General features: G+C 48.9%; 3 protein-coding genes across 3 annotated transcripts; 2 read left to right on the forward strand and 1 right to left on the reverse strand.

Moving 5' to 3' along the window:
* Window positions 1-2,520: 2,520 nt before the first annotated feature.
* CTRU02_201589 (uncharacterized protein) lies at window positions 2,521-4,965 on the forward strand (the record flags this gene model as incomplete). Its single annotated transcript, XM_036729055.1, has 1 exon — window positions 2,521-4,965. One exon carries the CDS (start codon window positions 2,521-2,523, stop codon window positions 4,963-4,965), a length of 2,445 nt encoding a protein of 814 aa, XP_036579206.1.
* Window positions 4,966-9,655: 4,690 nt separating this feature from the next.
* Window positions 9,656-11,258, reverse strand: CTRU02_201590 (uncharacterized protein; the record flags this gene model as incomplete). The annotated part of the gene is made up of 2 exons (XM_036729057.1): window positions 9,656-10,776; window positions 10,841-11,258. 2 exons carry the CDS (start codon window positions 11,256-11,258, stop codon window positions 9,656-9,658), a joined length of 1,539 nt encoding a protein of 512 aa, XP_036579208.1.
* A 1,212-nt stretch (window positions 11,259-12,470) lies between these two features.
* CTRU02_201591 (uncharacterized protein) lies at window positions 12,471-13,203 on the forward strand (the record flags this gene model as incomplete). Its single annotated transcript, XM_036729058.2, has 3 exons — window positions 12,471-12,603; window positions 12,662-12,799; window positions 12,899-13,203. The coding sequence occupies 3 exons, from the start codon at window positions 12,471-12,473 to the stop codon at window positions 13,201-13,203; spliced, it is 576 nt and encodes a 191-aa protein (XP_036579209.2).
* Window positions 13,204-14,277: the final 1,074 nt, after the last annotated feature.

The raw sequence follows: 14,277 nt of genomic DNA on the forward strand, positions 1-14,277 counted from the left end.
CTCCGAACGGCGGTCAAAGACTGCATGCGCATTGTTATGACTCGGAACTGCAGGGTAAGTTTAATAAATCAAGAGTTTGAACAAGCTAACTTCAGCTGATTAACTGTACTCTGATGAGCATGAGAGAAGACTGTTGATAATGCGTTCACAATGAATGAACAGGAACAGGACCGAAGTGGGGCCGTGATGCCGGAAAAGGCCCGCCGCCATGGCCCGGTTGAGCTGAGATGAATGTTCCATCCTGCCAATAGCCTTTTCGGTAGTCTTACACATCTGAAAGCTGCAGCACCCCCAAAATATGTTAAAAATGCTTCTAATATAGGACGATCGATAGAATTGATCTTCCAGGATGCTCTTCGACCTCATGCCCAGTGTTATACCTGACCCTAGCACTGCCACCACGGGCATTCCCTGAGTTGCATGTATCCTCTTGGACTGAAGTCCTGGAGTTCACTATACTGCTGACTGTGTCGTATTTTTGCAACTCCTTTGTGGCGTCTGGGGGTTTCCAATTTATGGGCTTCTACTTGTTATAGGCATCGCCTTTGTCTGCCGACGATACTGAAGTCTACAATCCAACGAAAGGCAGCACGACTTTTCTACCGGGCTTCACAGTAATGTCCAGTTATGGGGGCCGCGGGTTGAGATATGATGGCATCTGAACTCCAACAGAAACAAGAGCAATATTGACAACAACAGACTGGTGTCTCTGTGAAATTTAATTCCAGCGACTCTCAAGACTTATAGATATTCATGCGATCTCGACAATTCTGCAGTTCACGTACGGATTTGAACGATGACTGGATCACAACAAATATCCGCATGTCCGCTACTTGAATTGAGTATTCTGAATGGCAAGATATGTGGTATTTGGACCAATGGTCAACAAAAACCCCCGCTGGGATTTCTCCCATGTATTGAGAAGGGCAAACAAAATGCAAAATATAGACAAGAAACCAACATCTGGGACTCAGCCCTCTTGTGACGGATTCGGGATGTCGGGGGTTGGCCTTTTTGATTGGCTCAACGCACTAAGCACAAGAATGAATTAAAATAAAATAAAATAAAAAATCAGCCATACTACATTGAAATTGCTTAACACGTCAGGGCTACAAGAGGGTTCGCATGCATGGCGATGACTGTCAAAATGCGGTGTGAGAGTCGTGGGGTTTCTCTATGTGGTTGACACTAAAACGGCTTAGACTAGACTTTTATAACTTGGCCCGTAAAATTGGGGTGATAGTTACGGAAAGTGTTTTTTAAAAACGTTCAACAGGAACCGACAGGTTCAGTGCCCATGTGTCAGCATTCTAGACTTTTACCTAACGGACCGCATTGCGTCTGCAGTTTCATCTTGTGGGATCATTATCCCAGGACAACACTTGGCCGCAAAATTTTGAAGCGGTTAGAGGGGCGGGGTTGTTGAGGGAAAAACTCGTAGGGCAAGGGAATCAAAAGTTCTTCCGCTTTGTCTGCATCTGACCAGGGAGGTCTTGTGACGGTTCAAATGAGACATTTGTCTGGAAAGCTTTGGTCAATTGTCAACAAGTATCAGTCACAGAATTCAAGCGCTTAATTTAAAGATCCAAGCCCTTTATATACTTTGACTTCAACTGGTTCAGAATTTATTGTATCACTGAAGGCTGCCTTCCGTGCTTGCTGTTTGATTGATTCGCCAACCGCTTGCGGAGACGTCCCAGCCGAAGCGGGCCTCTCACCTCCGGTGTGCCTCCGTACTCGGGTCGGGCAAGATGCGTTCAAAAACCATCAATTCGCTCCAAGACCGACAATTTCATAGAATATTGATCTACTTCGTTCTTGAAAAGCCTCAAAGTGTTAGCGCTTTAAGACCATGCGCGCAGGTGGACAAATTGAATCGTCATGAGGCCATCATGTAAATCACAAAAGCCCCAGCCACACTTTTTTTATTAAAAGAAAAAATCAAGTTCGACTAGCTAAAGCTGAATGGTTTTTAAAAGGATGCCTGATGACTTCAATACAAGTACGTTGTACTAGAGTTTGCGTTCTCTACCAGCTGACAGGGGTTGAATCCTTTACAGTCCACAAAAGGAGCTTCGTAAGAAAGAGGTTCGGAATGCTGCAAAGTAATTGGTGCTGAAGCACGCGAGTTCTGCCTCCAAAAGGTCTGCCCTGCCAAATTCGCTTCAGCCTCGATGACACCTCGGACTCAAGAGCGGGTCACTGCTTACGCCGCGAAGGAAGGAGGATATGTTCTTGACAGAGAACAGCAGGCTACACTCCAAACCCCTGCTCAATATATGCAGCCTGATGTTACTTTTGGCGTCTGCCTGGCCCCCATCACTCTTCTTCTCTTCAGAATGGCAGCAGGAACAGATAAGGCTGCATTGATGGCTTGGCATCAAGACAAGTTACAAAATCCCTAGTGCTCCTACAATGTCGAGAAACTCCTATCATGGACCTTGCGTTGAGCAGTCGATACATTCTTTCGGGAGGCTATCGTGAGCCGCCGGCCTCAATTTCCGCAGAAAATCAGTCATCATGGACTCCCATATAGAAATGGGCTACCGTTCGCCGAACACGCCATCATTGATGTCCCCAGATGCAATTTCGGTCGCCACCACCGACAAACCCCTTCTGTCCAAGGACTCCTACTATGATGCCCCAGGCGACAAAGACTTTAGCCAGAAATCTCAGAAGCCGTGGCACATAAATGTCGGTGACCAGACTCAAGATGCCCCGAAACGAGTAATACAAAGGACCGCTCCTCGAATCTTAACCGCATGGCTCCCCCACGCGCCGGCAATCAGCGTTACCTGCATCATCGTGTGGATGAGCCATTCTCAAATCTTCTGGTATCCCGAAAGCGGGCCCGATGTGCCTGTCATCGGCTATTTTGGGAATAAGCATACCGTCATCTCCAACTTCCTCCAATTCGTCTCGAAGCTGCACGAGTTGATGGTTGTGGCCTCGCTTGCCGCCATTGCGTTGTCCATGTTTCGAAGAAGGCTCGTCGGGTCAGGAGTTCGGCTTGGATTTCTCACCGGCGGCTATCGCCTCGGTGATCTAGCCTACCTTACGAGCAGTGCCTTTTGGGGCCTCGGGCGAGTGGGAACGTCAGAAGTTATCCTCGTCGCCTTCGTCGTTTTTGGTACAATCATGTCGACAATCATTGGTCCTGCTTCTGCAATTCTGTTCGTCCCTAGTCTTGGCTGGTATGATTTGCCAGGGGTTTTCGACGCTGTCAAGATGCCTCTAGCCTACTCCTTGAAAGCTGAACGAGCATGGCCACAAAAGCTGGACAATACTTTTCTCGACCTTACACAGAACCCTGACTGCAAGACAACCGAGAGTATCTTCCAGCCGTATTGCGCTGCTGGCGGTTTCTCAGATATTTGGAACTGGTTGTCGGGTTTCCGTTATACAGACCTGGATAAGAACATTACGTTCTCGTCGGAAATTGGCCGTCGTTTGGAGCTCTCCGAGAAAAACTCAGTCTCATTGTTCACGACACCATCAAGCTTCGCCATGAGCAGTATTGGTCTCTTCACAAACCACATCCAAAAGTCAGATGATATTGGGTTGCTTTCGCAAACGCAGCGCTATAAGCTTACAACGAAGACGGAAATGAAGCAACCATTTGTTCAAGGCAAATGCGCCATCTACGACAAAGATGAACTGCTAAAAACTGGAGCGGAGGCCATTTTCCCGACGACCGCCCTTAATTGCCACGGAGACGCAGATTGTCTCTCACTCCAGCAAAACGTACCTCACGTCCGTCGAGATTATTGGAATACGGCCAAGAACGATACTATACCAACTTACACCTTGCATCACAACGCTGTGCCGGGTGTCAAGACGGTCATCCAGATAGCTGGAACGATGCCGTACGCATCCCAGGACATGGAACAAAGGACGTGGGTGTATGCCTGTAACTTCCTAGCGCGTTGGGTGCCTTCGAAGATCTCTGTCGATCCATCAGTGAGCAATATCATCGAGTCCAACGTCAGCTCTCCAGACACTATGAACAAATTGTTCGAAGACGACGAATCTCACCGTGGGAGCGTTATCACAGTCGGTGATGATTGGCTTATTGGTATTGATCCCAAGTTCAACATCACGCGACACATCTTCCTCACAGATTCCAAAACATACGACAACAGACTGTTTTGGACATCGCCTATGGATATGATTCTCAATCGATTCTTATACCGCCATGAGCGTGAAGACGGTAACTTTGTCCGATACTTCGATACTATTGCCGACAACAAGAACCCGCAGGTGAATAAGGAGGACACTGAAACATTTTTGGCCAAGGCGTATGGCGTCTTTCTCACGGACGGACTGTCTCGCACCTCTTCCGGTCGTCAGACCTTTCTCATTCTCAAGGAGGAAAAGGATAACATCACATGGATCGACCTTGCCGTTCAAAACGGCCTCTGGTCAGGCGCTCACAGCTACGTTAGCGTGGACAACAAGACGTACCCTTCGAAGGAGATCTGGAACGATAACTTCAAAGAGACACCGTACAAAAATACAATGGAGCAATGGAGGCAGGGTTTCCGAGAGTATGTACAAATCGACTTTGACGCCGAGCGGCACGGTTACGGCTCAGGACAGTGGTCCAAGACGCTGGAGTTTGCCCTTGTCATGATGTACATTTATCTTGGCATCGTCGGCATTTACGGAGCGGTTGTACTCACGTCACAGGTACTGGATTGGATTGGCTGTGCTTTGGGTGGCAGGAGTATCGATCTAAGGAGCGTGACAGCGTGGTCTGACCTACAAGATCTAGTGCTCCTAGCGCTACGATCAGAACCCCCACCAGACGCGGACTTGAAGCACGTTGGAGCTGGTGTCGGTTCTAAGAATAACTTGTGGAAGAAGGTTATCAAGGTCAGGGTTGGCGAGGATAACGCTTTGAAGCTTGTCCTGCACGATCAAGATGGGGCATTGCCACCACGGAAGGGAGAGAAATATTCGTAGGTGTATAAGGTGATCGAAGCTGGTATATAGCGTAATGAAATTTCACGTCGGTGTTTAGCTACTCCGGGTATCTTAACTCCCGGCTCTCAATTAAGGGTGTACAAATTCTTTTCTTTTAATATTGAATTTATAGACCATCGCTATTTTTGTGATCAGTAGTGTGTAAAATGCTCCTCCTGATGCTGGCATTGACAACATTTCCGATCCCATAGGCCGGCACGATTCTTAAGATCCTCAGTGGTATTGATACGAAGAGGTTCTGACGAACATGTCGAAGACGGTCCAGAAATGGGAGCTGATCCTGATGGTTGTAATAGCTAAGACCAAGAAGATGAATTGGCGTGCTCACAAACTGCACAACCGCCGGTAACACCAGTTGAGACGTGTTAAGACTGGCTTCTTCAGAACCTATAATTGCCGAAAGATACCGCGAGTTGGAAAAAGGCAAGTTGGCCAGCCACGGTGCTAGGAGACTCGGTAGGATAAAGCATGCCCATACGGTGATTCCGTCTCTGAGGACGAAGAGGCCATAGCTTTTTGGGGGAACCGGGGTCTTTGCCGTTGCAGCGCCGAAAATCTTTGCGAAGCGGCCATCTTTGTATATGCAGAGTCCTGTACTTACAATAGTTGTAAAGAGGAATTTGGCCGAGGTACCTGATATTGTTTCCGGTGGAAGGGCGTTGGCGGCGGCGTGAACGGTGTCGCTGATGTTGGCCGTTACGTAAGTGCCGAAATAGACCATAAACATAAGGAGAAGAGGTTTAGATCGAAGGAAGGCTATCGGCGTCCTTCCAGCTCTATTGAGTGCAGAACGCACGCAAGCGGCCAGTGGCTCGCCTGTCGCTGTCCTCATTATGATGGCACTAACAAAAGTTAGACTGAGGCCGATGACTGAGTGACTGCAATGTGGGAACATGGGACTAGGAAAGCCGGTTGACTCACCTGTCAATCACAGATACAAGGGGCGACACCAAAGCTGAAGCTACCGCGGCAGACACGAGGTCCGCTCGAAGCGATTTGACCAGGTCGAACATTTTAGTCTTGTTGTTGGTGGTTTATTTGGAGTCTTGGTCGTTGCATTGGAATATGGTGTTCCGGCATCGAATTCACATGGCATAAAAGACTGATAGGAGCCTTGCTACAATGCAGTGGATGATCTTTCTTGTTCTCATGTATCTGGCGAAAGTTTGGAGGGGTTGTGCACCCTGGCAGGCGTCGGGCCCTCCCGCGCCAAATACTCGGATGGCTATCCGATACCAATGACGACAGAGAGCTGTACCATCCCAGCCATGGCGTTGCCGCATGCCCAAAGAGGCTATTCTGGAACTTGAATTAGAAGCTTATATATCAATACTAGTACATCGGCCGGCTGAAATGGAGCGATTTATGGGAGTAGTACCGTATCTTCATTGACTAGACCAGCATGACTATGAGCCAAGGCTTTTTCTTGGTGTCTGCCGTCTTACCGGTAACGCCCTCATGAACAGCTCTAGTATCATCGCCCTGGCCGTCTGCCTACTCCTAGCCACTGCATCCTTATTCTCCTCAGCACGCCGAAGCATGTAAAGGAGACACTCTTCAAGTGAGCCCCAGACAGAATATTTATACACGCCAACCGCCGGGAACGGGTTTGCCTTACCACCCCCGGCGCCGGCGGTTTGGAGGCCCAATCTCTTGATCTCCGATACCAGCTTCAAAGATACCTCGTCAGCCATTCCCATGAGCTGCGCAAACGCAAGGCTTTTAACCCCTCCGCGGGTTGTTGTTTTAGATTTAACCAGATCGGTATACAGAGACATGGCCTTCCAAGCACTTTCGGAATTGTGTGTGGCAAGCATGACATCCGCCGACCAAGGCTTGCCACTGGCCGATGGGCTGATAAGGAATTTGACGGCGGTGTCATACGCTACGTCTGTTGCCTTTTTTGAATCTTGAAGCAAGGCTCTTTCGGGCTCCGTGTGAAGGTAAGCTCCGCGGACTAGTTTTATCCCCAAGTTGAAGTTCTTATCGGAGGAGTAGTTGAGATGTGTTCGTAGTTTTGTAAGACCTGATTTGAGGTACCTGGAGGTAGACGAATGCCTGTTAGCTTTGTAATTATTTTGGAGCTTGAGGTGTAGGGTTTGCAAACATTTGGTATGTATTAAAAACGCAAGTTCGGCCGTCGCAATTAAGCTTTGACATGATATTCTATGGAAAACTGTTAGCAAGGTACTGGGGCTCAAAACCCTTCAGAAACATACCAGGGCCACATAGTCAATAGCGTTCTGATGCTTCACATCTTCCGCATCAATTAGGATCCGAATCTTCTTCGCATGTGCTGCGCTACAAATCTCGTGCATCGCATCTCGAAAGACACTGAGCTGCGGCCCGAACAGCTCAACCGCGTTAGCAAGAGAAACGGTTTGCGCTGTTCTCGAGAAGTCTTCCAAGACCCTCAAAGTGGCCTTCCCGGCCCCGGTACAACGTATAGCCAGATAGTCACCACCCTGAAGCTTATCGACGGTCTCCAAATTGCAGGAAACCCAGTCTCTTAACTGAGGTTCATCCTTTGTGAGTTGGGCATTGGTCACTGCCTGGCTTGCTGTCGCCTCGCGAGCGAATGCCAGCACGACACCGTCGATGCCCATACAACGTAACCCGTCCACATTAGTTTCGACTTCGGTCTTTGTGGAGCCGATGCAAAAGGCATCGTAGAAGGTTCTTTCGAGTATTCGTCTAGACAAGAGTGAGGATGTAATGCGGCCACTATGCTTCTTAGTTGTTGTGATCAGCCTTGAGAGTATCGTGGATGGTAGGGATGCGAATGTCAACACCACGATGGACCGTAAGAGGACAGCAAGTGGCAAAGTTTCGAGTATGCGTTTTTTGGGTGCTGGAGACAGCTTGTCTGCGATCTTTTTCGATGCCGCCTTGAAAGTGGCATATGAACATGCAGCTGCTGGTTGAGATGGATAATAATGAAGAAAAGTCTGCAGGCCGCCGCCATGTGTTTTTCTCAGCCTGAAAAGAGTCCGCCTCTGGGCGAAAGAAAATACTTCCGACATCGCGTTAACTTACTTCTATAGAACCTATCGAACAAGCCATCTTGCTGCCGTTCTACAATGATTCTTCTATTCTGTCTGACGATGCATCGGATCACCACCCGTTGCATCTCGGGCCAGTCAACCGACATCAGCTTCACACATCTTAATTCAGCTATCCGGAATAGGCAGTGAGCTTGTACAGGGGTCCCTTAGGAGCTCTCCGATAAGAATGTGTGGCAGTTGGGGTCGAGGATGCGGGAGAGCGTTAGACGAGGTTAGCTTAAGCGCCTCCCCACGCCCACGTTGGCTGGAACCCACATCGGTTTCGAAGGCCCGATCCCGACAGTATGTTGTCTAGAGGCTTGAAAGGCAGATACAACTGAACGCATATGGAAGACTAGGGCATTGACTATAACATTTTGTTAACGTTTCAGAGAAGTTCTGGTCTTCAGTATCAAAATTAAGCTCATTGATTATCAAGTATTCGGCACTAACTCGGAAAGCGAGCTTATTGGAGTGAGCAGCAGATAATCGCTAAAGGCTGTGTGCATGTCTGGCTCATAGGAAGCTTGGGTCGGATTTACAAGATAAACGGGCCCAGTGATCATCTATTCCACATACGTAACATCCCACAAATCCAAGTCTACTATGTTATCATTTATCAGCCTTGCAACTTTGCCGGTGCTATTAGTAGTTATTCCGTGGGACAAAAACTTGAAGGTCCAAAGGCCAATTGAAAATCCAATGAGCAACCATTTCGGCGTCATTAACAACTGGTCGCTTAAGCTAGTCTATATCGTAGCAAAACCACCACCGCTGATCCAAGGCCAACACCTACGACTAGCCCCCAATAAGTTCCTTACTTTCTGGCTGAGCGCGTGTAGGTAGACAACTTTAGGCAGATGAGAAATTCCAGAATACAAACGCGATTCCAAACTTCTCCATGCAAATTTCACATGTCCATTTCAAGGCCAACCTAAGCAATGGATGTGTCGTCGCCAATCGTCATCACCGGCGCCGATGTTTTCGGTCTGTAGACCGCGGGCGGTGTCAAACATTCTTCAGCGAAGACTGTCTGCGCCCTAGGTGCATATGGAGCATTGTTGCTCCCGGAACCCGCCCAATTTACCGTTTCTCGTTGCTGGTCGGTTGCGCATGTGCAGTTGACCGAGGAGGAAACGGACTTTCTCCCCGGAATTCCTGTTACCAGCGTCCGCGACTTGGGCTTCCTCTTCGAGCCGGACCCCGCGACCTACCTTTTCAAATTGTGTCCGCTTGGGGCGGCATACGTCAAAACCGTCAACAGCGCTTCAACACCAACCGAGTTCCCTTTTGTGGCATCTCAAGACTTCATTCCGCCAGACGGAGAACGAAAGCCGCGCACACTTTTGAGAGAGACTCCAACCTGGATAGCAGACCGACCTTTTGTCGGCCGCAGGTTCTGTTGTTTGTACGGCACTAAAGCTTCAGAGTTCTGTATTGACTTTGTTCCCCGAGACCTCCAATTCAGTTGTTGTTCTTTCAGGTGAATTAAGCCATGGGGCGAATCTGTAAACGGGTGCATCAGAACTGCGAGAGAAATGAAAGACCTGATAGCTGAAGCCGAGGCCATTCCGAAGGCTCAGCTTTGAACTTTTGCTTGGGTAGTCTCTGTTTACGCCATGAGATCACGACAAAGATAGTTTCCAACCAAACTTTTCGATAATTTCCTGCCAGTCGTGATGTACCGTTGCTTCTAAGCCACTGTCAAAGTCCCGAGTTTGCCAAATTGTCCAGACGACCTTCATGACCGTAGATATGTTGCTTATTGGCCATTTGCTATCGAGCAAATTAAACAAATCGAGAACAACCTTCCGATTAGCATCGGTGTGACTGACACAACCTGCTATGAACAAGGGCCACATAGGAAAGGATCGTCGAGGCTGGTCCTCGACTATTATCTCAGAGAGGTGGTCTATCATTCGCTGTAGCAAGGTAGAAATCGAAGGGTATCGAATGGGTTCGTTAAAGAGTACCAGGCGGAGGTATATCAACGCAGAGAGCCTGAAGCATTCTGCACTCTTTATGAGGTAGTCGTCCATAGCGTCAAACTTTAGCTGCCGAATGCGTTTCTCCAGTAGGATTCCATCTTCACACGTGGTGGAAGGGGTTGTGACATCAGCTTGAGCTGGTGAGATCGTAGATGTCATTCTAATCAGCTCTACAAGCTCCATAGAACAACCGAGCTGAGGATCCACTGACTGCGGGTTTCCCAGAATTGACAAAGCTTTGTCGAGAGCACCGGCATCATGATTGCATTCGACTGGGTCGGCTTGACAGGTCCCGTCGCCGTTTTGAACCAGGCTTCCGTGTTTCGTCGTCTTCAGCAAGACATATCGGAATCGAAAATATTGCAAAGCAAGAGCCGCGCAATCTGGACTGATCCAATCACTATGTGTATCCATGATAGCCAACGCCCCCCGGAGGTGCCTCAGCCATGAGGGACGAGATCCTTCTGAAATTTCTAGAGATGCTTGAAGTACACAGGTTAGCAAGCTCTCCTCAGCATTCGAGGTTCCATTCAGGTTCGACTGAAGCTGCTTCAAGGCTGTCACCTTGTATTGAAGGGCCGCTGCGGTGTAATCTATTCCGTCTGAAAGACCTCTGCGTCCCCACTCAGCAGCGGTGAGGGCCAGCACGGTTGAGAAGAGAGAGCCATGGTTGCTGAGAAGAACCGGCATAACTGAAGTCCGGAAGATGTTCCTTTCCGTGTCCACGTATACTTTACTGTTGCTGATGACCTCGAAATCTGGGGATTGGCCAGGGCCATCTGTAAGTGTCCGGTTGGCTAGGTAGTTGGTAATCCGACTCACAGTACTGAACTAATAATGTTTCGTGGACGCTCTGTACTTTTTCTGGGATGGGCAGCCAACAAGGATTCCGGACGAGAGGCATATGATTTTTTGATGGCGCTGTATGTTGATTTTGATCAGTCGGTGGAGGTGCCGTATGGATTGCTTGCTCGGCATATTGCCCACAAACAACGCCGATTTCGTCGCTTCGAAGATTGACGAAGGAGTGGTTCACCGCCGACTCCAAAGGGAGAATAAAGTGCTCTCCGGCAACAGAGACGAAGTATTTTGAAGGCGAGGTCTGGTTAGGCTTGTTATAAATGCAGGCGACTCGATGTTTTCGACAACTGGAGCACACCGGTTTGGCTTTATCGCATCCTCGCTTCCGCCGGCGGCAGTCCATACATCCATCTCGGCTCCGAGATCCGTCGCCAGCCATACAAGCCCAGGTATACGAAAGCCGGCTGTTTGTCGGTTGATATGTAGCTTCTGCGAATTCCCAAAAAGAAAGTGTTTAGTCCGCTGGACCAAAGTGTTGAAGACATTTGTTAGATAGACCAGCGATTTGGTGGAAGATGAGGATCCAAGAAAGAAGAAAAGGCCAGCCGCTCTGCCCGGCAGTCTGCAGGAGACCCCGGTCTGCGGCTGGCCGGCCGAGATAAGAAAGAAGACAAGAGAGCTCGGTGAGGTCACAAAACGCGGGGAAAGTAATTAGGTAAGCTCCTTTTCTCTAACAACTCATACGAAACTGACAGGGGGCTATTACTCTTTCCCTAAATGCCCACAGGAACCAGCACTCTCTCCTAACTCCACCGATCAACAAGACGACATCTACGCCTCGTGGCTCCTAGCTTATAAAAAAAAGCGACATGACTCTCATGCAGCTGCACTCGTTCATCGCAAGAAAATGCGGTGAATGATGTATCATTGGACCCGCTATAGCCGGGATTCCTGGACCACCTGCGTCGTATTCTCCAACTACCAAAGTTTCCGAATGCGAAGATAATTTTTATAATATAAGAATGAGGGGCCAAGCTTTTCCCCCATAGTCATGCAACGAACATAATCGCTGCAATTATTCCTGATGCGTGGAGTTTTCAGACTCATCCCTCAGAATGGCGGATGCGAATATCGAGATAGAAGAGACGACCCATACGGACACGACAGTGCGTACCGTTCCATACCCGCGATATCCGATCTTTTGGGTGGAACATGGCAACGGAAAACTGACTTTTTGAGCAGGGCGACGCGGATTCAACTCTCGGCCAGGTGAGCGTTCCCAGTGCTTTGGACTTGACCTAAAGATTGTTCAATTTCGTACCCATCAAGCCAGTGCTCATAAGCTCCGGAATCAGGATGATCTCTCGGCAACAACGAGCCTCCGCAGCTCCATATTAGACTATCGAGTTGAGAATGGTAGAACTTATCATCGTTATAAGGAAGGCAGTAAGTAACACGTTACACTTTGCGTTCAACTCAGTATCTGCCAGCAACAGCGACAACAGGGCACTGAGGATTTGAAATCGCATCACTTATACCAACACGTTAGAATACTTTGCGCCAAATGACGAAGTGGAGAACGATAGACTAGACCTCCAACATCACCTGTTCCTTCTCACTTTCGATAACAAACTTGGCTTTGCTCCTCCTAATGATGCTGGTTGGAAAGGCGGCCGTGTACTCGACGTCGGAACGGGAACCGGCATTTGGTGTATTGACTTTGGGGATGAACACCCTGAAGCTGACGTCCTCGGTTTTGACCTCTCAGCGACCCAGCCGGAGTTGTAGGTAGCCTAGTTGTATGCCTTTCATGAGAGACATTGAATTGACAAGAATGGCCAGTGTCCCGCCAAACGTCCAATTTGAGATTGACGACTTGGATAACGAATGGATCTATTCCAGACCCTTCGACTACATCCATATCCGCGGCATGTCTGGCAGTGTTCGCAACTGGCCCGAACTACTCAAGAAATGCTACGAGTAAGGAATTCCAAGCAATTTCGATGCCCCTCCAAACTCCACCGGACCCGTCTCCCACTCTCTTGTGTCGAGTTATTTCCATTAACACCGGGCCCGCAGCAACCTCAAACCGGGAGGCTTCATCGAGCTCCAAGAAGCAGAATTCAACATTCTTAGCGCCGACGGCACCGCCGAGCGCGGCGCATTCTACAAGTGCCTCGCCTACGTCGCCTCCGCCCTCGAAGTTTTCGGCTGCCCTTTCATTCCCCTCGACAAACTCACGTCTCTCCTCCCGGAAGCCGGCTTCGTCGAGGTCTCCGACCGCCGCTTCGTCTGGCCTCTCAACAGCTGGCCGCGTGACCCGCACCTCAAGGAACTCGGCTCTTGGACGCGCGAGAATCTGGCATGTAACACGGCTGGCATGATCATGGCGCCAATGACCCGTGTTCATGGGTGGAGGCAGGAGGAGGTACAGGTTTTCGCGGCTGAGGTGAGGAAGGATCTTGCAGATCGTGGAAACCACGGGTATTGGCCCATGTAAGTGCTGCCCATTTCAGTTGACTTGAAAAGCGATAATCCTAACTCATCGAAAGCCGGGCAATCTGGGCCAAAAAGCCGTCCGTCTGAATGAAGAGAAGAAAGGTTTCCGTGATACACGTGAATTTGTGCTACTGCACGAACTGGGTTTGGAGCAAAGCGCCAGACTCACCCATACCACGCGATTTCAGTATCGGCATTCTTTCCGTGAAACTGTCTTGAGATGGCTTTTTCTTCTCGCAAAATTTATTGAATATACTTATAGCGACTAACGATTCCGGACGTCTTCATCGTGTACGCGGCGCCCTCGGACGGTCCCGGCTCGAAAGCCCGGGCGTGTCGGACGAAATGTGGATCCTACGAAAACGGGGCCGAAACCGGTGTTATGGAAGAACCTCTCTCTCTCCTGTATGGGTAGAAATTCCAGCCGCTAATAAAGCAAGTAACCACTTCGTAGACTTTGCTATCCTCAATACACTGACGAGCAATCCTTACAAAAAGGTACACTAAATTAACTATATTCCGATGCTCCTCGGGGGTGGCCTTTCATAGCTGATGTCAAGCTCACGCAATGAAAGCTTCCTCCATGCTTCCACGCCTATATATACGACACTCACAACACATGTAGAACGCATACGTCTAAATCATCCTCTCATTCAATACAAAATCATTATACGGTAATTCAAAATCATAAAAATCAACAGAAAACTGATGCCCGGCGCCTCATGAGGGTATACCAAAAGCCCCCTCTACTCCAATGAGCCTAGCCTGTCATTTAATTCCGGCCGAAAACGCCATCTGTTTCGTGAAATGAACCCTCCCGGAAAATCGAGCCTCCTTTTTTGTTTTGCTCTATCCTGGACTCCATAAATGGCAAATGCATCCAAACCATAAAATCCACCTCCAGTTGCCCCAGAAACATGCTCCCAATGGAGTCTAATTGCGAAAAGAAAAAGGCCTGA

This window comes from Colletotrichum truncatum, assembly GCF_014235925.2.
Source record: "Colletotrichum truncatum strain CMES1059 chromosome Unknown Contig_0001, whole genome shotgun sequence".
NCBI classification, from domain to species: domain Eukaryota; kingdom Fungi; phylum Ascomycota; class Sordariomycetes; order Glomerellales; family Glomerellaceae; genus Colletotrichum; species Colletotrichum truncatum.